Below are 23,921 nucleotides of genomic sequence, written 5' to 3' on the forward strand. Positions count from 1 at the left end.
CGAGCCAGCCAGGAGTCGAACCTAGAATCTTCTGATCCGTAGTCAGACGCGTTATCCATTGCGCCACTGGCCCCGTGCTACAGAAGCCTCTGCTGCGACGCCTCATCTGCATTTGACGCAGCTTCTACAGACTGGCTGCACCAGCCCTCCAGGCCGGCGTCGTGGCGCGCAGCCGCAGTTCCGTGGCGCCTTTGCCCTCCACCAATCCGCGGCGGCGACGTCACGGCGCTCTGGAGGCACGCTCCAATCCGCTGCGCCGACGGCGCCTTGCGCGTTTCGTAGCAGGCTCACTGGTTTGTCCGCGGCCGCCTGCCGTGGGCTTCCACGGGCCGAGGGGTGCGGCTAGGCCGGGCGCTGCGGCCACCGGGCTGGGGTGACCGAGGTGGCGGGAGCGCAGGATGGCGGCCACAGCCTACGAGCAGCTGAAGCTGTGAGTCGCCGGGGGCCGAGGGCGGCGGGCGGGAGGACGACGGCAGGTTCGGTGCGGGAGCTCGCCCGGCCCGCCTCGGCTGCCCCGGAGAGGCCCCGCCCGGGAGGCTCGGCCTCGGTGCTGTCGGGGTGCAGCACCCCCACCACACACACCTATTTTTTATTTTATTTATTTATTTATTTATTTATTTATTTTTTGCAGGGCATGCACCTCCCTGCTCGGTGTGGCGGTGTTTTGTCCTTACGGCTTTTAGAAAAGCAATAAGCCGCCAGCTTTCTGTTGTTTTCCACGGACCTAACCTTGCACGGCGTGTTGGGCCGTCGAAGCCTGCCTGAGCGTCAGTCTCAGGGAGCAAGAAGACGAGGAAAGTTTAAAAGTGGAGTCAGTACTGTCAGGATCCGGAAGGATCCCTTTGGTTTAAATGTGGCTCCGCCTCGGAGCAGCTTCCTGTCTTGATGGACAAGACGAGGGCCGCCCTTCAGAATTCTCACAATTTGTTTTTTTTTTTCCTAAAACCGGGTGCTTGAGCTTTGGGGGTGCGAGGGGCTGTCTGCGGCGCTGAGAATCGTGGAGTGAGAGCCTTGGCTCGTCCCGGTGACGCCTGTGTCTGCCTCCGGGCTGCTGGAAAGCCTGGTGGCCGTATAGTGTATCTGTCTTGTATAGAAGTGAACAAATATCTCGCTACTGAGGCACGGGGATCCTATTTCCCTGGTGGGGGAGGGAGTGAGGACAGCAAAATGCGATTTGGGCACTTCTGAGCCCCCATCACCGCCCCCAGCCACAAGCCCGATAGTTGACTTTCTAGAAGGTTCAGTGTGACCTGCGGTGCAGAATTGGGAGAAAGGTCGTCTTAATATTTTACAGTACTAATTGAGGTGACTTTTTGTACAGTTCTGTCCCCTCAGCTCCCCCACCCCGTTTTGTTCCTGCTGTTGACTGTAAATCTTCCTGAAAACCTGGACACTTGAGCCAGTTTCCGCTCCACCTTGCCTCTTCTCTCTCTCTGCCTTTTTTGCAAGGTACTTGTTGGGCCTGTTGCTTGCTGGAAGAATGGAGGCTTTGAGTTGGCTACAGCTGGGCTAATTAGCTTATTGTTTCTGATAGGCGGGGTGGGGGAGTTGAATGGATCCTTCCCCAGGTCTCACCTGCGTGGCGGCAGCGGGGAGCCCAGCCGGGAGCCCAGCATTTGCTTATCGGCTTCTCCTGGCCAACTAGCTAGAACGGCTCCAGAAGTACCTTGCTTGTTTTGGAGCTGCCTGTGCACACCCTACGACCCCCAAGCCCCTCTGCATCCATCCACGAGGGGGCTTTGAAGGGTGAGGATAATGGCTGTGTGTTGATTTTTGTGAGAACAGGAAACTATAAACTTTTGTGAGAAACAGTCAGCCCAGGGTCCTGTGAGAAGTCCTGTGCTAGCTCTGTCCGCCTGCTTTCCCTTGGGCTGAGGGTCAGAGACTGGGCTTCGCCTTCTGTAAGTGCCGGAAGTTGCCACTTTGTTGCCCTTTACCCAGAGGTTTGTCGATTGCAGTCAATTCCTTCTTTTTTTTTTTTCCTTTCCACTTTGGTCCTTTCTGCTCCAAAGCCTGTTGTTCCAGGCTTTAAAACAAGGCATCCTGTCTGAACGTTTGAAAGTAGAATTGGTTTCTGGCTCATTTAAGAATTGGTAGGACTTAGTAACTCTGTAGTTCCAAGGAGAGAGGAGCTCTCCTCTGGCTGGTTCACACCCCAGCTTCCCACCATGGCTGGGCTCCGCTAGAGAACTGAGCCCAATTCACGGGACAGCAGGAATCCATGTCTTGACTGTCACCACTGCTTCTCAGGGCCTGCACTAGCAGGGAGCTGGAGCTGGGGTTCGAACCCTGGTACCCAGTGAGATAGAGGTAATTTAACTAATAGGCTGAATGCTTGCCCCAGGAGGCGCAGCAGCTGTAAGCATCTCCTGGTGGAGTTGCAGCTGTTTGACTCTATCCGACTCCTTGCTCGAGCGCCTGGGAAAGCAGCAGCAGCAGAAGGCCTGCTTTCTTGTGTCCCTGCTACTCACATGGGAGAGATGTGGTTGGATGGTTGGAGTTTTAAGCTCCTGGCATCAACTCAGCAGTTTGGGGAGTGAACCAGAAGATGTAAGGTTTCAGTCTCTGGCTCTCCTCCTGTCTCTGTAACTGTCTTTTAAATGAGTAAGTAAACATTAAAAGCAAAGCAGGACGTAAATGCCAGGAGATGCAGGATTTTGCTTAAGATTTATTTATTTAATTTGGAAGAGTTACAGAGTAAGGGAGAGAGAGAAAGGGCGATTGGAGGGGAGAGAGAGAAATCTTCGTTTGCTGGTTCAACCCCCAGATGGCTGCAATGGCCAGAGCTGAGCTGATTTGGAGCTTGGAGCTTCTTTCCAGGTCTCCCACGGGTCAGGAGTCCAACGACCTGAGCCATCCTCCACTGTTTTCCCAGGCCATAAACTGGAAGCTGGCTTAGAAGTGGAAGAGCTGGGATTTGAAGTATTGCCCCTGTGGGATGTTGGTCCCACAGGTGGAGGATTGACCTTCTGTGCCATCTCATTTGCCCCCCCCCCCCCCCCCGATGTGTTTTAAGAAAAACGGGTGAGTGTACAGACACCCAGCATCCTATATCAGAGTGCAGGTTTGAGTCCTGGCTGCTTTGCTCTGATGCTGCTAATGCATCCAGGCAGGCAGGGGGAGATGGCCTGTGAACCTTGCTCCCCTGCCACCCATGTAGGAGACCCAGATAGCGCTCCTGGCTTTGAGCTGGCCAGGTCCCTACCAGTGCAGCTATTGCAGGAGCACACCAGTGGATGGAAGAGCTCTCGGTGTCAGCCTTGCAGGTACATGAAGAGCCAGTCGTGTGTATAAAAGCTGGATCTTTTTTTAATGGAAGTATCCTGGTGTAGGTGTTTGGTGTAGCAGGTAAGATGCTGCGTCTGCTCCACCTGCAGCCTGTATCCAGGTGCCTGGTTGGCGTCCTGGCTTTGCCTCCAGTTTCACCTGCTGCTGCGTGTGCACCCTGGGAACAGCGGGGGATGGCTCAGGTGCTAGGCCCTGCCACCCATGGGAGCGATCTGGAGTGTGTGTCTGGCTGCCGACGTTGGCCTGATTTGGCCCTGGCTGTCTGTCTCTGCCTAGTATTGCAGTGGAGTTTATGTAGGTGTTGAAGTGCGTGGGGTTTTAGACGGAAACCCTGTGTCCTACTGTCCGTTTTCTCTGGTCCATCTCTGCCCTGGTGAAGCGCGCCTTCCTGTGGCCTGGGGTCATCCTCCACTTCCCCGCTCATCATGTCTGTTTCGTTGGATCGTTTCTTAGCCGTCATGCTTCAGCCTCTCACAGTTTGCCCCCTGACCTTATTTCCCCACATCTGCCAGACTTGGCTAACATCTGGCATTAAGATTGGGTTTATTTTGAGACTTTTATCGGAAAATTTCTTTCTGTTTGGATCTTCGTGTGCTGATCACCTCCATGGTGGAGCCTTAGAGATCCCAGGGTTTTTAACTCAGGAAAGGCTTGGATTAAATCGCAACCTCCTGCTTGGTTTGTATGGATCTAGGTGGACATGGTACTTAACCTCGTAAGTGAGTTTCTCATGTAAAATGAGGATCTTAGCACTGCACAGGTATTTCTGGCTTGACAGCTGGGATGGGGCCCAGTGTGCCGCCCTGAGCTCTGCCTGCACCTTGCCCTGGCTGAGCTTCTGTAGCAGGCCCTCGGGCCGCCGTGGGAAGCTGCTCTTGCTGTGTTAGATGCTCAAGGTCCGGGTAACGTACACGTTCTATCTCAGGATTGGTTTCCGGTGAATTTGGACAAGCGGGACGGAGGCCGGAATGAACAGTCCACAGCACTGTGAGAGCCGCCCATTTGCCACCTAGAAATGATGAAGTCATGTTTATGTTTTAATTTCGCCAATCATCTTACAGATTATTTAGAATGCATTAGAAACTTTTTTCTTCTTTTTTTTTTAAAGGACTTTATGGCATTGTAAATTTATTCTTTCTGTTGATTTTGTTTTGTGGCTTTTCATTTAAGGGGGTATTCAGTAACTAATGGAGAGTGTCATATCCAGATGTGAGGGTACAATGCAGTATGCATCTCTAGTTCCAGATCAAAGATGGACTCCCAATGAAACTTAACCATATCTTGACAATTGAATGTTGGACTCTCTGCCATTGTCCATGCCCGCAGTGATGGACATATGACTGTTTATGAAGAACTATACTATAGTAATAATATAGGGGAACTCAGTGTGGGTGGAGGGGTCCTGGAGAGGGGGTAAGGAGAATTCTAGGGCCTATGGAACTGTATCATAAAATGATAATAATAATAAAAGTAAAAAAAAAAAATAGAATTACTGAAAGGGACAGAACTTCTGTTTGCTGGTTCACTCCCCAAGTGGTCACAATGGCCAAGGTTGGACCAGACTAAAGCCGGAAGCTTCTTGTGGGAGTCTCCCATGTGGGTGCAGGACCATCTTCTGTTGCTCTGCCAGGCACACTGGCAGGGAGCTGGGTTGTTAGTAGAACTGTCAGGACATGAGATGAGATTCATATGAGATGCTGGCATTGGTGGTGGCACCAGCTCAGCCCACTGTGCCACAGTCCCAGCCCCTAGAGAGCATCTTTACAATGAGCCTTTTCTTGAGTCCTTTTGGGCTCCCAATGTCCAGCTTTGGCAGATGCTCCTCAGTGAGTCTTGCTAGCATGGACGTTTGGGGACATGGGGCATGTATTCTTCGGAACATTTGTCTTCCCAATGCTTCAGTGAGGCCACTGGCTGATATATATCCTGTCATTGTGAAAGACGGTCGGGGGACTGTCCTTGGCCGCACAGTCATGTCCTTGAGAGCTGACCTTGGCACACTGCTGGATCGCTGGTGATCTTTCCATCCGCGGTGGTACTCGGGTTGCTTCCTCTTCTCGGATTACCCTTGCCCTAGTCTGTGGATGTGTCAGAAGGAGTTACTTACAGCTGAAAATAGTTGATCCATCCAAATGGATTTTTAACATGGAAAATGGAATATTGATATGTTTACAGTGTGAAATTCATACTTTTTAAACTTCCAGCCAGTTCTAAATATTCTATGTGGCAACTCCTTTTTTGCTTTAAAAACATTTGTGTAAACATGGACAATGTCAGACCGTGATGAACTGGAAATGGCAAAACAAAAATAGGAACATATTACCAGATACATTACAGGTAATTTTTTTTAAAGATTTATTTTTCTTATTGCACAGTCAGATATACAGAGAGGAGAAAAGACAGAGATCTTCCATCCATTGATTCATTCCCCAAGCAGCCGTGACGGTCGGAGCTGAGCTGATCCAAAGCCAGGAGCCTGGAGCTTCATCTGGGTCTTCCATGCAGGTGCAGGAACCCAAGGCTTTGGGCCGTGCTCAGTTGCTTTCCCAGGCCACAGGCAGGGAGCTGAATGGGAAGTGGGGCTGCCGAGAATAGAACCTGCACCCATATGGGGTTCTGGTGCATGCAAGGCAAGGATTTTAGCCACTAGGCTATCACGTCGGGTCCCTGAAGGTAGTTTCTGTTCCTTTTTTTCTTTTAAAAAAGTCAGCTGAAACTAAGGTGAGGCAAGGACTCCTTTAGGTGCTGAAGCACGCTGCATCGACTTGGCACCTAGGAAATAGAAGTTACCTGCTTAGGAAGGCTACTTTCTTATTAGGCTACTCTGGTTGAAGACCAGTGGAATCCATCCGTACAGTTAAACAGACTCTTCTACAGCTGTCTGCAGTTTTATTGTTTGTGCTTACAAGCACATACAGACACCCTTACCGGTTAAGAAGCCTACCTTCCACATCAGCATTCCTGGGTGTGAATCCTCCAGTTGCCCACAGTGCAGAGCCTGGAGGGCGCTGCTGCCGGCTCAGACGCCCGGGTTCCTGCCGCTCCTGAGGGAGGCTGCGCTCAGTTCTTGGGCCCTGGCTTCAGCTCTGGCCGTTAATAGGCATTTTTGGAGTGAAACAGCAGATAGAAATTCTCCCTGCCTGCCTGCCTCAGATAAATGAACACATTTTGTTTTTAGCAACGTATAAAATTTACGATTTTAACCATTTCTCAGTACGGCTCAGGGGCGTTGGGCACATTCTGTGGAACGACCGTTACACTGCCTTCTGTCTCGCCAAACTGAAGCTCTGTACTCAGAAAACAGTTAATCTCTCGTCTCCTCAGTCCTTAGCAACCCCATCTTACTCTCTGTCTCTGAATTTGACTATTTTAGGTTCCTCATGTACCCAAATTAGTTTATTTTTTCCTTTGTGGTTGTTTTATCTCACCGTAATGTGGTATGAGTGTCAGAATTTCCTTCCTTTTTAATGACTGTGCAGTATTTCACTAGGTGTACAGCTACGTGTCTGTGGAATAATGTCCCATGCATTGTGTGAGCCGATGGCTTCACTTTGGGTAAACACCGGGAATTTGGGCCTGGTGAGATGTAAGGTCCTCGCCTTGTATGTGCCAGGATCCCATATGGGCACTGGTTCTAATCCCAGCAGCCCCACTTCCCATCCAGCTTCTGTTTGTGGCCTGGGAAAGCAGTCGAGGACGGCCCAAGGCCTTGGCACCTGCCTGGGAGACCCGGATGAAGCTTCTGGCTTCGAATCAACTCAATTCTGGCTGCTGTGGCCACTTGGGGTGTGAACCAGCAGATGGAAGATCTTTCTTTCTGTTTTTCCTTCTCTCTGTAAATCTGACTTTCCAATACAAAAAATAAATCTTTTTTAAAAAGCTTATTTTGGTATAAATTTTAGAAATCCATACATTTGAGGAAAAATGCATAAAGATGTGTATTGTGAGAAGACTGATTTAAAAATGTTTGCACCAAAATAAGCTGTTTTTTTAGGTTCCATCTTCCAGGAGCTTTTTGAAGTACTCCTGTGTACTAAAATTATCAGTTTAAAGCAACTGGAGATAGATATAAATTAAAGCATTATTATATAGTTAATATGTCATGTATCGTAGTTATGTTTGAACAGTGTGTTTGGACTGAGAAATCATTTAATTCCAGTAACATTCTATCAGAGTCCAATTATTTAAGTAACTGGATTACACAGACATCAGTACTTTCTATTATATTATTTTTTGTTGTGATTGTTTTTAAAATGTTTGTTTTTATTGGAAAGGCAGATTTACAGAGAGGAGCAGAGACAAAAAGCTCTCCTGTCTGCTGGTTCACTCCGCATCTGGCTGTGACGGCTGGAGCTGAGCCGATCCAGAGCCAGGAGCTTCCTTCGCGGGCCCCATCCGGGCGCAGATTTTTAGGAGTCTTCACTTCTTTTGATTTAGCGATGTGTGCTTTTCGATTTCTTCCCAGGCATATCACACCCGAGAAGTTTTATGTGGAAGCTTGCGATGACGGAGCAGACGACGTGCTGACCATTGACCGCGTATCCACAGAAGTGACCCTCGCAGGTATTTCCTAGTCCAGTGTACAAGTGTCTCTCTGAGATTTTATACGTGAATTACAGTAACTAAAAATTGTCAGTATGTGGCTCTGGGAGTGCCTTACTAGTAAGATTTTACAGTTTCTGCTGTTGTGTAGTTTTTATGGATGAGTTTTATGCTCTCTTCTCTATGAAGAGGTACAGTGATCTTGAAAGTTTTGAGTAGCAGTTTATTGTCTGTAAAGATTTAAAAATGTCATTATTTCTTTTTTTGCTCCCTTACCCATGTCCTAACAAGTTTAGTTTACGGATCTAAGCTCCTTTCTAGCCCTAAGATTTAAGGTATTTGTGAAAGTTTTGACTTTTCACTGTTTGGAACTTTAACAGTTTTTATTTAGAAATTGCTTGGTCTGAGGATAATTTCATAGTTGAAAGAATAAAATATATTTAGCAACAAAGGTATCTAACTTTTAGTAACTATGCAGTTATATTTTGGTTTTGCTTTTTTGTGGAAAAAAAAGATTTTTGTTTGTTTGTTTTTGACTCATGTGAAACATTCTTGATTTCCAAATAGATCAATTACTTGGTGACAAATTAAGGTGCCACATGATAACACTTTAAGAATTCCATATACCATGTAGAGATGCCAGTTCGCTTCCAAGTCTCCATCTTTGTTTTTCTTAAAGTGTAATGTTTCAGTAACCAAAGGAGATATTCACCAAATATCTTAGGAATAGGTAAACAAAAATAGGAACATATTTTCAGTGAGTTAGTGAAGTGCAAGTAAGATAGTGTGGACGGAAACCTTTCATTTCCTTGGCTGATTACCCTGGCAGGGACCAGCTGTGGTTTTCCTTCGATCGGATGGAGGTTGAGCTCTGTTTTAGTTTGCCAGTTGACATTGTGAGTGGCTGCCCCAAATAGTTGATTCTGACAAATGATAGCGCACTTTTCCTATAGTTTAATCACGTTATATCTTTCACATTGTCTTTAATGTGGATATCTGTCTGTTCCGTTTCATTTTTCAGTGACATTTATCCGTAGAGATTGTAAACCTGTTGAATTAGACTAAAGGCTAGAGGTGGTGAATAGCTGGAATGTGATGATGAAACCAAGAGGTCAAAGGTAGTTACGTGGTGAAGTACTTGGACCCAAAGTCCATGGTGATAAGGACCTGCATTGCTAGAAGTTTCTTGGCCATTTTCTTTTTATCATGAGGATTGCAGAAAAAGTTTTTTGTTTTTCTTTCTTTCATGTACAACTAGTGTGCATTGTGGCAATGACCACAGTTTTATTGCAATTATACTGTGGTTAATAAAATTAGTACCTCTATTAATGCTACCTTTAGGCTTATCCAATAATCTTAATATATTAAGATTTTTTTTCTGAGCTTTTCATTTTACTGACATTCCTAATTTTCATGTTATTTAGTTGTGAGATAGCACTAATTAAGAGAAATGGAAGTAACTTTTAAATTATATTCATAATCGTTTTAGTCGGAATAACGGCATTAACTGTTTTTATTTGTTTTAGAGCTGATTTTTTATTTGGTTTTCTCTAAGCATCAACTGTTAAGACCACCTTTAAGAACCAGGGTTTGGATTTGTAGCAGTGTTTCTAAAGTAGGCTTCAGAGAAGAATAAGCTCTAGTTGAAGGAAAAGTTTTACAGCCGTGTAATTTTGGGATTTTGTAGCTCAAACAGGAGAACAGCTTTCTTTATTCTTTCTCAGAGCCTTTGTTCTAATGTGTGTTGGGACTATGAAAAGCAGAGGTAATTTGGCACTCGGCAAAAATTAGGTGGTTTGATGATAGGCCTCTTTCTAGTTCCGCTTTGGACCTTCTTTTCTACATTAGATCACTGCAAAGTTTGTTTTATGAAACACATTATTTTTTCTTTTTTTTTTTTTTTTTTTTTTAAGATTTGTTTATTTATGTCAGATATACAGAGAGGAGAGACAGAGAGGAAGATCTTCCATCCGATGATTCACTCTCCAAGTGACCACAATGGCCGGCGCTGCACCTATCTGAAGCCAGGAACCTGGAACCTCCTCCAGGTCTCCCACACAGGTGCAGAGTCCCAAAGCTCTGGGCCGTCCTCGACTGCCCTCCCAGGCCACAAGCAGGGAGCTGGATGGGAAGTGGAGCTGCTGGGACCAGAACCAGCGCCCACATGGATCCCAGCGTGTTCAAGGCGAGGACCCCAGCCGCTAGGCCATGCTGCCGGGCCCTCACATTATTTTCAAGTTTTGTAATTGCGAAGAGTGCTGTGATCTGAGGCTCTGTTTTGTGCATGAGGCCATCACTGCTAAAAGCGGGGTGAGTGGTGACCCCTCCCTGTGTGCCTGGACCGATGCCCGTGAGGCTCAGGAGGAGGCTTTGCCTTTCTCTTCCCAGCCTGCCTTCCTCTGCCTCCATCTCTGGAGGCCTCAGTACACAGGCGAATCTTGGCACTGCGTTCTGATAGCTGCATGTTGAGGGGAAAATCTTGTCTCAGACCCCCACTTCTGTTTACTCTCTAACTCTTTAGAAAGGCTGAGTAGTTTCTGACAAAAGTTTGGATAAATTTGGTTGAAAATTGAGATTACAACTAACTCACAGTTAGCTGGTGAGCAAGCTGAACTTGGTTACCTTGACTATATTCTAGGTAGACAGAGAGACCTTTATTTGACATGTCATGAGGACGTCTGCATTTTGTGAGCCCAGAGTAGAAGTCTGATGTTCATCAAGGGACGTTGTCCTGCTATAAAAGATCACGTTGATTGTGCTGAAGTGACTGTTGAGTTCAGACTGAATAATTGAATTTCCATTTCGGTAATGAGCTTTGCTTTTTCCATTTCTTCTTTTTTTCTTCTGGTTTTTTAAATTTCAAAGCCAAGAAAGATGTTCCTCCTTCAGCTGTCACAAGACCAATATTCGGCGTACTGGGCACAATTCATCTGGTGGCAGGTAAGGGAAAATGACCTGAACTGGCAAAGAATGGTGATCAGATTGCCGGTGTCAGAGTCTAAGATGAAGATATAGTTCATGTCAGTGCAGGCTAGGTATTAGTCATTGACTTCCAAAATGTTTCGCTGGTGGTTGGCTTTTATTAGTCTACATTTATATATATATAGTCTACATTTATATATGTATATATATTTAAAGGTTTATGTTTGCATTTGGTGGGCAGATTTACATAGAGAAGCAGAGGTAGAGAGGATCTTCCATCTGCTGGTTCACTCCCCAAATGGCTGCAACTACCAGAACTAAGCAATCAGGAGCCAGAAATTTCTTCAGAGTCTCCCACATGGGTGTGATGTCCAAGGACTGGAGTCATTCTCCACTGCTTTCCCAGGCTAAGCAGGGAGCTGGATTGGAAGTGGAGCAGCCAGAACACGAAATGGTGCTCTTTCGGGATGCCAGAGCTACAAGGCAGGGTATTAGTTTGTTGAACCGCCGTGCCCCCTCCCTGCCATGGTTCTATTTTAAAAGAAAAAAAAGTTACGCATTTGGTTTCATTTTGAAACCCCTACTCAGGTAGAGGGTTTTCATAAATTCCACAAATATTTAAATAATTATAATGCTTTATTGGGGCTGAAGTATTGTTGGACCCTATACTGGTAGGACACAGTGCTATGAATGTAGTTAATGAATGTAGCGTGGTTCTGAGTTAGTAAGTATAATCTGAAGTTCATTTCATTGAACTTTTAAGAAGTTGCTGCTGCTTCAACATTGTGGTTTACGCTGCTTTAGGAATCTGTTTGTCTTTCAGTTCAGTCTGGGGAGATAGGTGTGTGAGTAGTGTGTCACTTCACTGTGGTGTGACAGTCTGAGGAGAAGACGTATGCAGGCAAACATTGTGGGTAGAGCATTGAACAGACCTTAAAATTTGATGCAGGGGGCGGTGCTCTGATTCATTGTGGGAGGAGGTGGCTGAGGCCCAGAACTGATGTACCATGCGTAGGCTGCGATGATGCCTTGGTTTGTGGCCACTCATCCTGTGGTGTTGCAGGACCTGATAGTTAGGCTGTCGCAGTGTGCTCCCTGCCATTGCGAGTGCTGTGAAGGACAGAGGAGGGACGCAGGCAGGCCATGGTCCTGCAGCAGTCAGGTCTTGTGACTTAGCACAGTTCTGCCTGTCGGGCTGAAAGGGAAATGTTTCTAATGTCCATCTGCTGAGATGGCCACTCTTATTAAGAACTTTTGCTTTTATCTCTTTGAACAGAAGCTTAATGTTTCAGTGGGAATTTTTGTAAATAATGTTTTGGTCTTTTGGTTCATGAATGGTAAAATTGATTTAAAAAAAAACAGGCTTTTTGTCTGAGAAGCATGTTTGTCAGCCTCTAAAGTTTACACAGTAAGGACTGCTTTTTTTTCTTTTTAAGATTATTTTATTTTACTTGTAAGCGACAGACAGTGGAATAGAGTCAGAGTCCGTGTGGTTTGTCAGTGCCACAGGCAGAGGGTTGGTACGCCAGGCACCCCGCCCAGTCCCAGGGCGGCTGCTTTCAGCTTTGGAGTGGCTCTTTTTCATGTTTACATGTGTTTGGTTTTGCTTTTTACAGGTAATTATCTCATTGTCATTACCAAAAAGATAAAAATTGGTGAATTTTTCAATCATGTAATCTGGAAAGCAACAGATTTCGATGTCCTTTCTTATAAGAAGACAATGTTGCACTTAACTGATATTCAGGTAATAACTGGAAGCAGTGAATCGTAAAACCCATTTCTACCTGAGATAGAGGGTTGTGGTATACTAAGAATGTTTGTTTTATGCTAAGCCTAGTCCTTTAACCAGCCTATGTAAGAAGAAAAAAATTGTTCTTACCTTTCTGCCTAGCCATTAAAAATTTTTTCAAAAAATTAGGAAATTTTGTGAGAGAAAAGAGCAAACTGAAAATGTACATGTACTTAGCACCCAGATTTAATTTTGTATCCTCCTATACATAGGACTAAAATATAAGGTAGCTTTGAAACTGTGCTCATTTCATCTCTTTCTCCATGGAGAAGTTTTCTTCACTTTTATCACATGTAGATTTAAGTGTGTGTGTGCTCGCGCAGTGAATGTGTTTTTCAGGCAGTCTAACGTTTCTGTGGTTCCTATATATGCATGTGTCAGTCACCATGATTTAGTTAATACCTGTGCCTGGGTGACATGGTTTAAATGTCAGTTCCTGTCATGTATTAGCTAAAGAATCAGCCAGCAAAGAGGAAAATACAAAGAAACTAAGTGACAACTTTTGATGTGAAGTTGAAACTGAACCTGAAGGGAGCATAGGAGAAGTGGCTGGTGCCAAGAACGCTGGCACACTTAGCTGGGATGCCGTCAGGCAGCCCCAGAGCTCAGTGGCACAAAGGATGCTGGCGGCCCAGAGCACAGGCTGAGCTCAGCACACCTCAGTGAAGTTCGCCGAGCTAGGACCCCTGCTGTCTCTGCCAAGGGGAAAACCAGTGAAAATGGTTATCCAAAAATAACTGTCTTTGTTGTGTTTTTCTTTCAAATTTCTGATTTAAAGTGAAAGAAACATAAGCTGAATGAGCATGTAGGTTGTTCTTTACTTTTGATGTTATGGGCCACTCACAAATATGTGTTTCACTTGTCCAATGAGCATAATTATACAGGCGTTGCAGGGTTCCCATGCAGAGCGAAAGACCAGCTAGGACAGTGTCTGACACGCAGTAACCTCAGCTCCTTGGCACTTGCCAGTAGAGGCTGTGGAGGCTACGGGAGGGAAGGAGTCCTACCTGACAGGTCACATGCCAAGCCTGGCAGTGCTTCCTCGCCATCTTCTGTGTGTCCAGAGCTGTCCAGGGGAACCGATCAGCACCCACCTCTGGGCCAGTCCTGGTGCCAGTGGTACTTAGTGAACTTAGAGGGCTTTGTTTTCATTATTTTCTCATTCCAACAGTTTCCTGTTGAGCTATGAGATACTAACTGCCAGCTCTCCTTTGTTTACAGTTGCAAGATAATAAAACGTTCCTAGCCATGTTAAACCATGTCTTGAGTGTGGATGGATTTTATTTTTCAACGACGTACGATTTGACACATACTTTGCAGCGCCTATCCAACACCAGTCCAGAATTTCAAGAAATGAGTCTCTTGGAAAGGGTAAGCTTGATCATCAGTTATTTTTGTTTAATTTTTAAGAGTTATCCATAAACATTTCATCCATAAAAACTTGTATTGATTTTGTCAATTCTGGCCGTTGTGGGCTAGCAGGTAAAGCTGCTGCCTGTGACACTGGCATCCCGTATAGGTGCCAATTTATGTCCTTGCAGTCTGCTTCCAGCTCGACTCCCTGCTAGTGGCCTGGGAAAGCAGCCGGAGGTGGCACAAGCAGCCCATCTAAGGAATGAACTAGCAAATAGAAGATCTCTTTCTGTCTCTGCTTCTCTCTGAAACTCTTACTTGCTTTCCCAGAGAGCTGGATTGGAAGTTGAGGAGCCAGAGCATGAACTGACGCCTATATGGGAAGCCAGGGTATAAGGCAGCAGCCCGATGTGCTATGCCACAACACCAGCCCCATAGTTTCATTTTTAGAAAAATTTCATATGATCTCGCCTTGAAAGCTTCAAAGTTTCTGGGCTTGGAAGACATGGATAATTACTGCTGCTTTTTTTCCCCCCCAATCTTAGATATGTTTAAGGAGCAAACAGAATTTACCTTTCTGTTACATTTTAGATTGGACCATATGATATTGCCAGTAATTGGCTATTTTTGTTAATTAAAGAATGATTTCATAAAGTTCAATCTGTCTCACTGTTTTAGTTGACTGACTCATTTGGGTAAGGTTTATAGCATCCCCAATCCTCTCTTGTTTTTGCTTTATTTTTTTCCTTTGAGAAACTGAGGGAGATCGATCTCCTTTCTACTGGCTTACTCTCCCAGTCCCTGTAGCAGCTAAGGTTGGGCCTGGCCAAAGTCTGAAACTAGGATCTCAGCCCACATCTCCCATGTGGGTGGCGAGGAGCAGTCACCAGATCCTCCCAAGATACATCTTAGCAGGAAGCTGAAGTAAGGAGTGGGGCCAGCACTCCAGCCCAGATACTCCCCAACTAGGAAGTGCGTCTCCCCAAGGGGTGTCTTTAACTGCATCTAATATCTTTCCCCAGGTTTTATAATCCTATTAAAATTTTGTGCGGGTTCAGGTGCTTAATTGCATGAAAACCAAGCAATCAAAGAATTTGGCCTTTAAACAGAGACTATTATTTTTATAACCCATGGTTAACATTCTTCAGGTTTTTTTTTCATCAAGTGTCTCTGAAATGTCTTCCAGGGGATCCAGGGAGAAAAGCCCTGCTGCCCCGTATGGGGACCTAGAGTTTGCTAGGGAAGCAGAGATCAGTTTGATAGGATTTACCAGATGCCAGAGTAGATTAAACACTGCCAGGACTGGAATCTTTAGAAGACAGCGATGGAGAATCTGGAGCAGGTGGAATACAGGAAGGACTGTTAGACCTGGCATTTAGTGGACAGGGAGCGCCAAAGGCAAAAATCGAGGGCGGGGAAACTGACTCGGAAGTTAGGCTAGACTCAAGTGTCAGCCGAGGGTGATGGAACAAAAATGAGCAATTAAGAGGGGATTTGAAGGTTTATTCCTACATACTTGACCAAATAGAAGGGAGAGAAAGAGCCTGAGAGGACTCCCAGGTTTTGTGTGTGGCATGAGGAATACAGGAGGAGGGGCAAGGTTGCGAGGTGGACGATGGACATTCAAGCCTGCTGGATGCTGTCTGGGTCTGCGTGTCCAGCTCTGATCCCGTTCTCTTGCGTCACTCAGTAACACATTAGCTGCTTTAGTGTGGTAAGGACACTGTGTGATACTCACACATAAGAAACATGCCTAAAACCACACAAAACTCTGTTCTCTTTGGAGCATGTCAGGGGAATGTACTAGTTGCTAGATGAACATTGAAGGGTGTGGTTGTCTTTCTGTGGAGAATCAACTTGGCAGGAGATACTTCATTCCGTTTTCCACATTCTCTCAGGCAGATCAGCGGTTTGTGTGGAACGGTCATCTTCTGAGAGAGCTTTCTGCTCAGCCAGAGGTAATGTGCTGCCGTGTGCTTTGTTCTGAGTACTACTGTAAGATGACTGCAGTCACCAAGGGGTGGATCAGTGGGTCGGAGTCTAGTCTGTGTTGAACTTGCACACTTGGATCAGGTCTACACTCTGACTTAGTTGAAGAAGCCTAGTGGTTTTTGTCTACGCTCCTGTAGACTCCACAAATAAGCATACATTGCCTTCTCCAAGTCAGAAAGCCAGAGTGGATGTTGGTGAATGAGTGTCAGAGAAACAAGAGCAAAGGCTAGGCCTCCAGGCGTGTGTGTGTGTGTGTGTGTCTGCTTATATCTTCTCGGGGTTGTGACTCTCAACAGTGACCCAGGAGACACTCCTGCCTTTGTTTTCTGGTTAGCCACATGAGGCCAGGGGGGCCCAGCTAAGGAGAAGTTACAGGGGGACTCTAAAAAATTGATGTGTCTGATTGTTTCATTTCTCGTTGTTTCCTGTACTTAAAAAAATTTTTTTTGAAAAGGATGGTTTGAGCTGCATCCAGTTAGCACAGCATCTTGGACCAGTGGAGTTGGTGTAGGCAAAGCTGGACAAAGGGGAAGTAAGCTTTCTGCAGCTCTGTGCATTTATTAGGATCCCCCAGGCTGTGGATAGTCAACCTGAATGCATACTAATGCCACTCAAAAGGAGTACCTTTAAGATGACTATTGACGCATAGCTTGCTACCTTGTTTGTGTGTAATATCGGTCACGTAAGAACCTTCTGTTTACACTGAATCAGTTCTAAGTGTTTGTCTTTCTTTCAGGTGCATCGCTTTGCTCTCCCTGTGTTACATGGCTGTATCCTTACATAACGCTGCAGTTAAATAGAATTAGTCATATAACTTCTGTAACTCTCTAGTTTCTAGCAGTTTGTATTTACATTTTATTGTAACGGATTCAGAGACAAGCTTAAATACTGTCTAAGAAGAATGTTTCAAAACTAGTAAGTTTCTTTTCTAGGAGAGTGAAGTTGATTGACATGTTAGAATACTTACTGTAAAGGATTATATTTTTCATAGTGAATGACTTCTTTAGACTGATTTATTTTCTACTGAAGAGTTTTGGTTCTGGTGGTATAAAGAGAAACAACATGTATGCCCTATTTGCCTGAATTTGACGTTTTCAATAAATTGCAGAGAGTTACTTGAACCTCTCTGATATGAAGGAATACCTTTCCTTAGTGACTGAAAAAATTAGCAGCTACAGAGATCAGCAACTCAGATGAAGTACAATGAAAAGCTTTGTCATTTGAAATAGCAAAAAGCTGAAAATAGGTGGAGTACAAGGGAAAGTGGGCAAAATTGTGCAAATGCAAAATAAGCAGTATTTATCTAATTGTAGGCTGAGTATCAAAATGCCCCCCCTTGTGAGAGACAGTGTAGTGTAAGGGGAGGTGAAGGGAGTTTGTTCTTAACTATGCTTAATTAATTAAAAACTTTTCCAAACTGTGGGGAGTAACAGAGTGGCAGAATCAAAGCTCTAATTCATTCTGTTTTTTGTTTGTTGTTATAGTCTTCCCCCTTCACTGAAAGCTTCCTAAGTTTCTTTCAGTATACAGTAAAAACAGAAATAAGAATTCTCTAAGATGTTTGGGACAACTGTATTTTAAATAAATGAGGCTATTAGTGGAGCATTATCAAGTGAGATTATGAGCTGCTTTTTGTATGTGATTTTTAGAAAAGTTTAACCATTAATTTTTAATTTGACGCTTTTTATTTTTTTAAGATTTATTTATTTTTATTGCAAAGTCAGATATACAGAGAGGAGGAGAGAAAGAGAGGAAGATCTTCCATCCGATGATTCACTCCCCAAGGGATTGCAACGGCTGGTGCTGCGCCGATCCGGAGCCAGGAGCCAGGAACTTCTTCCAGGTCTCCCATGTGGGTGCAGGGTCCCAAGACTTTGGGCCATCCTCAACTGCTTTCTCAGGCAAGCAGGGAGCTGGATGAGAAGTGGAGCAGCTGGGATTAAAACCGGCACCCATATGGGATCCCAACAAGTTCTAGGCGAGGACTTTAGCCGCTAAGCCACTGCACTGGGCCTAATTTGAAGCTTTATTGGAACTTTTGTTTAATACATTTCATTGACTAGAGCTCTGATCCCATGCTTCTTTTTTCTTAAAAAAAGGATTTCTTTTATTGGAAAGGCAGAGTTACGGAGAGACAGAAAGGGGAGAAAGAGGAGTTCCATCTACTGGCTTACTCCTCAAATGACCCGCAATAGCTGGACTTGGGCCAGGCCAAAGCCAGGGGCTTTAACCAGGTTTCCATGGAAGGTCAGCAAGTACAAGGGCCCAGGGCAGGAGCAGGACTGGGGTAGACACAGTGGAAGAGGAGAGATGGGATCTATGTGCATAAAAATACTTGGGCCCAGATTATCCAAGTCCTTCCTAGGTGTGGAAGGACTGTAGCTTTTACTTTAGAACAAGGAGCTGTTGGCAGTTGGGAAGAGGATTGCCAGTAGACAGGATCACTCTGACTGTAGCACATACAGACGAAAGGCGAGCAAGGGTGGGTGCGAGAAACAGGCATGGCAGTCACCCATGAGAGAAGTGAAGTTCTCTGTGACCAGGATGGTTGCAGTGGTGAGGCTGTGCAGCAGCCAGGTTCTAGGTTGCTTTTGAAGACCGATTTGAGGATTTTTCTGGTTGACTACATGTAGGGTATGAAATAGTGACGTTTCCTCTAGTGTGTCGCTAAGGTTCTTGGCCAGAGTAAGTGGAAAGAAGTCATCCACTCAGGTGGCAGAGAGGCTGGAGGCAGAAGGAAGGCAGGAAGGTATCTGAACTTTTGTCTGGACATGTTAAAGTTGAGATTTCTTCAGATCTCCAAATATAGATGCTAACGGCGGTTGGATAAGTGAGATAAGAGCTCAGGAAGGAAGTTCATACTGAGACAAATTTGAGAGTCCTTGGAAAGAAGGTTTATAGGGAAAAGACAGGTGATGGCCTCATTATGAGAAATAATAAAGCCATGGACTGTAGGCCTCACCAAGGATACAGGACTTAGGAAGTGAGGGATCCAGGGTGAGTGAGCCAAAGGGGCAGGTTGTAGGGTTACTCCCAAGTTACAAATTGGAGAAATGAAGATAAGCTAATAAAGCCACTGACTGAGGAAGAGAAAGACCAAGGAGAGAAATATTCCAGATGCCAGTGAAGAAAATGTTTCCAAGGAGGATGTAGCCAACTGCTATAAGGTTGATTTTTTAACTATGATGACCTTGAGGAAGGAGCTTAGGTGCCTGCCTTTTCTCCCCCAAAGAGGTGTATTACCAAATGCCAGTAAGAAAGGTTTTAGAGAAACAGGAAATTGGAGAATATTCATGTTAGTGTGTTGTCTGTAAGTGTGAGGGAGTTGGGGATCTCTCTACAGTTGTGGGTCAGACATGGGCCTCTCGTCTGTCATTATAGATGGAAAACAGAGAATATGGATGTGGGTTCTAGTGGATAAATGGATCACTCGCGCACATACACACACACACACACACACACACACACACACACGTTAAGGGAATGTGAAGGGCTTAGCATTTCCAAGGTGAAATAGGAGATGGTATCATGAGCTGTGCATAGGATGAGGGAGGTGTGTAAGAGGTGAGGACAGTGTGTGAAAAGGCCAGGTGGAGAGTGGGAGTGGATTGCCCTGTGACTCACTGATAAAAGGCCAAAAGTAAATACATTCACATTTTTTAGTTGTAGCTTTCTGAAGTGTTTCTGTCTCACACACACACATCTTATAATCATAGCAAAGTGATTCATTAAGCAGTCAGCTACATTGTCTGCTAGATTTAGCTCTAGGAGCAGACTTACGGCTTACTCATCCTTGTAATTTGGGTAAGTGAATGAATAAATATTGCTTTGGAATCTTCTCTAGACTGTGGGTTTCAAAGGAAAATGTATTGGTAACAGAGGAGCCATTGTTAAGTCTGGTGATGCAAGCTTGCACAGGGATTGAATCATTAGTATCTCGTCTTGCTGGTGTCATTCAGTACCACTGATTAGAAATTATTCAGCATTCTAGATGAATTTGCAGGCCTTTCTCCTGTATATTTTCATGTCAGGAGGGATCTATAGACATGTTCGTAGTTTCGTGTTAGAGCAGAACTATGAATATCACAAGTTCTGTCAACAGATTTTTTTTCTTTTTGTGGTGGGATCACTCTAGGTTGCAGATAACACTGAAGAGGAATCATACTTGGTCTTCATGCAGCATAAGGGTGAATCTTGGGAACTCGCAGGACAAACCAAAGTGAAGTGTGTTTTTATAAAACTTGGAAGCAGGCTCTGTGTTTGCTAGACATTATGTATTTAAAAAGACCAAAGAATGTTCTTCACACTTGAGAATAATTATTAGGTGAAAAGCTTTGACTAAATTCAGGGTTGTAGTGCCATTCTCAAGTTGCATTGTAAATGCACAGATACTTTTATGCTATTATTCTTTATAGTAGCTCAAATTATATTTTTAAATGCTACATATAGGAAGCATAAGGGTAGACTCAGTTAGATGATGTAGGAAACAGGAGTAGACCTTTTAAAAGCATAGGATAAACCTGTCCACCTGTTGTAACCCCAACCAGTCTGGTACACATTAAAGAAGCAGAGGATATCAAGTGTTGGTAAAGATTAGAAGCCAAAGGATTTGTCAGAACAATGTGGCATAGCCTTATATAAGGTCACATGCTGAATGTATTCTGTCACCCAGCAGTAATATGCCCTGAGAGCCGTTTCCATTTGTTCAGATACAGAGAATTCTTGTGTAACACTGTTTATTATAGCAAAAGCTACAAGCATCCCACAGGATCATGAGTGGTAAGATGGATGAGTGAACTATGGCTATGCCAACAGGTGGGAGAGTCACAGAAATGAACTAGACATTGGAGTGTGTTGAACGAATAAAGCAAGTCAAAAAACTGTGTATGAACTAATACCTTTTATGGAGAAGAGTCAGAACTTTCAGACCAAACACTTATCAGAGGCGAAACTAACAAAACAGGCAGGGCAGTGGTGGTCTGAGTGGGTCCTGGTTTCTCCTCAGAGGACAGGGATAGAACCTGGTGGACAAGGACTGCAGCAATCCCGGAGATGCTGCTTGGGCAACCAAGGGTCTGTGTGACATTCTTTATCATAAGCCCTTAGGATTGGCGTATAACTTGCCACTTTAGTGGCATTAATTGTGTTCATAGTGTCGTAAAGTCATCATTGCTACTTTTAAAAGGTGTTCATCAGTCCAGTTAGAGAATTTGTACCAGTCAGGCAGCAGCTCTGAGTACAGGATATCTTTGAAGTTACTTGTATACCTGATACATGTTCCGCTTCTCAGACTCTTCAATGAGAGCATTATTTAAGGTAGCGGATGTGTGAACCCCAAAGGCAGCTCCAGCCTTCCCATTGGAGCTTGAGTGGAAAGACTTTGCATGTCTGAGGAGTCTTGGGAAAACAAAAATGCCTCATGGAACATGCCTAGCGCAAGAGAAGCTGCATGGATTTCCTAAAATTTTTTTAATATTGCAATAAGCTTTGAACTCAGTTTTTAAATGAATTTTTGTATTTACTCTAGTTTATGATTCTCTTACTGAGTGGTGATGAGTTTTGTATAACATATGCTGTCACTAGTATTTTGGGAAATTATATTTTAAGAAAAACTTTCAGGGGATTTGGCCTTTTTTTCCCATTTTGGGGGGAAAGTATAATTACTAGGTGATTTTGGACAACTTGACAGAACTTCACAATTGAAGATGATAGTTTTAAAGCAACAAAAGGATTTCTATGTTCTCCACTTTTTTTTCTTAAAGGCAGTTCATTCTTATTAGGGTAGAAGAATTCACTACATCGGTTCTATTTTTCTTAATAGTTGAGTTATTACTATGCACTCCTGTTCAATTAATGGAAAGTACTTTGATTGGATTCTCATCTCGAGGAGAAGTTGTTTCAGAGCTGGTGTTCGCTATTACGTGAGAGGTGAGAATAATTTCATCAGGACAATTTAGGTCCTGTCACTAATGTTTTGTCTTAGATATGGTTACAACTTTTTGTATTTTATTTTCATTATCACTTAACAGCCTGCCTACGTGTTTACGTCCTGCTTCACTGTAACCGTTATCCCAGCTACTGGAATGACATTGCAAATGTTAATGTGACGGTGTAGGCGCTGCTTATTAAACTAAGGAACTTTATGTTGGAGGGTTGTCTTCACAGCACACAATTGAACTCAGTGCAGATTTCAGGAACCTAAACAACTGCCCCAAAATAATTTGTTTTATTGTTTATTCCTGGTTTCTTTGCATAAAGCTAGAAGTTTAGCTGTAAACATAGCACTTACTCTGTAGGGTTTGTGCTAGCTGCATGCAGATTTGCTCAAGCCCTGCTTTGGAAATGTGAAAACTGTCATTTAGAATGGAGTTTCTCCTTTTTTTCTTCCTTCTGTTTTTTTTTTTTAAAGATGTATTTTTATTTGAAAGGCAGATTTTACAAAGGGGAGGAGAGAGATCGTCCCTCTGCTGGTTCATTCTCTGAGTGGCTGCAGTGGCCATGGGTGGGGCCGTCGGGAGCCGGGAGCTGCTTCTGTGTCTCACACATGGGCTAGAGCCCCGAGGACTGCATCTGCTGGGAGCTGGGTCGGAAGTGGAGCAGCAAGCACTCGAATCAGCGCCCACGTGGGATGTCAGCATCACAGGCAGAGGCTTAACCTAGTGTGCCACAATGTTAGCCCCCTTTTCCCTTTTTTAAGCCACGGTACATTAAAATTTTAATAAACAGACTAGAAATTTTGGGCCAAAAGTTTATATTGATTTACAAATGGATACACTTTGCAGATGTTACTGCAAAGTTAGACATTGAGGGGCACGATCAATACCATGTCATCAAAATTAGAACTATCAGCTTTTTCATAACTAGATTTTTTTTAATGGAAGCTGATTTTATAATTTGAATTTTTAAGCTGGCAATGCATTTGCATATTTCAAATAACAAAAAAAAATTTAAACTCGTAAGAAAAACATTTCCTGTTTTTGTCTTTGCTTGCTTGATTCTCACCCTCCAAATGGCTAAGCAAATGTTAGTTTCTTGTTTATCCTTCTGCATAGGTTTAGTTAATACAGATAGGTGGTGGTCTCCCTTTGTCGACACAGATTATATTTATGTACCTTGTTTTTTTCTTTTTATCTAACATATGTTTAAAGACAGTTTCGTAAATATCTTGAGGTGTCTACCTGTACCTCTCCACCCCCAGGAAAAGAAACAAATGTTGTCCATGCTGAAAATAATCTGAAAAAGGTTGAGAAGTGCATCATTGCTGATTTGACTTAGTAATGTTGTCCCTTCCTGGTAATATATTAAGAAAAAAACAATACACACCTCAACATGTTATATTTGAAAAATATATTAGTTAGAAGGAATATTAAGAAATATATATGGAGCCTTCGTTGTGTCATAGTGGGTTAAATTGCTGCCTGTGATGCCAGCATCCCTATGGGCACCACTCTGAGTCTAGGCCGTTCTACCTCCATTCCAGGGCCCTGCTGATGTCCCTGATAAAGCAGCAGAGGCTAGCTCAAGTGCCTGACTCCCTGTAACCAGGTGGGAGACCTAGTTGAGGTTCCTGGCCCAGCCCAGGCCGCTGGGACCATTTGCGGAGTGAACCCGCTGATTAGACATCTCTCTGCAGCTCTCCTCTCTCTGCAACTTGTTTCAAATAAATGAGTACATTGTTATTTAAAAAAAAAAAAACAACTTTTAGGACAGATAAATTATCTGAAATAAATTAATGGAGTTTTGAGTCAATAACTAGCTTGAAACTTGTATTTGCAATTTAAAGTAGATTGTTACACAAATACATAAAGGAATTCTTCAGATACTTGAAAGAAATTAGCATCAAGATGATGAGCGTATCTCAGGAGTTAGCGAAGTTGTAGGATTCGGTATCGTTTTTGTTTTCATTTTGAATGTGGATGTCAATATCAGCATCTGCCAGAAACCATATTTATTTTTATTGGAAAAGCACATATACAGAGAGGAGGAGAGACAGAGAGGAAAATCTTCCATCCGATGATTCACTCCCCAAGTGACT

At 44.0% G+C, this 23,921-nt stretch overlaps 1 protein-coding gene and 1 non-coding gene across 2 annotated transcripts in view; one reads left to right on the plus strand and one right to left on the minus strand.

Moving 5' to 3' along the window:
- On the minus strand, nt 1-73 carry TRNAR-ACG (transfer RNA arginine (anticodon ACG)). Its single transcript has one exon. It is a non-coding gene; the product is annotated as a tRNA-Arg (tRNA).
- Nucleotides 74-370: 297 nt separating this feature from the next.
- Nucleotides 371-23,921, plus strand: part of SACM1L (SAC1 like phosphatidylinositide phosphatase) — a 45,349-nt gene continuing 21,798 nt past the window's right edge. Inside the window, exons 1-8 of the mRNA XM_004581398.4 lie at nt 371-430; nt 7,754-7,851; nt 10,696-10,770; nt 12,369-12,496; nt 13,763-13,912; nt 15,793-15,852; nt 16,623-16,656; nt 21,713-21,814. Coding sequence (XP_004581455.2) covers nt 399-430; nt 7,754-7,851; nt 10,696-10,770; nt 12,369-12,496; nt 13,763-13,912; nt 15,793-15,852; nt 16,623-16,656; nt 21,713-21,814 — 679 coding nt within the window. The 5' untranslated portion in view covers nt 371-398. The remainder of the gene's footprint in view (nt 431-7,753; nt 7,852-10,695; nt 10,771-12,368; nt 12,497-13,762; nt 13,913-15,792; nt 15,853-16,622; nt 16,657-21,712; nt 21,815-23,921) is intronic.

Source organism: Ochotona princeps, chromosome 21 (genome assembly GCF_030435755.1).
Source record: "Ochotona princeps isolate mOchPri1 chromosome 21, mOchPri1.hap1, whole genome shotgun sequence".
NCBI lineage: Eukaryota > Metazoa > Chordata > Mammalia > Lagomorpha > Ochotonidae > Ochotona > Ochotona princeps.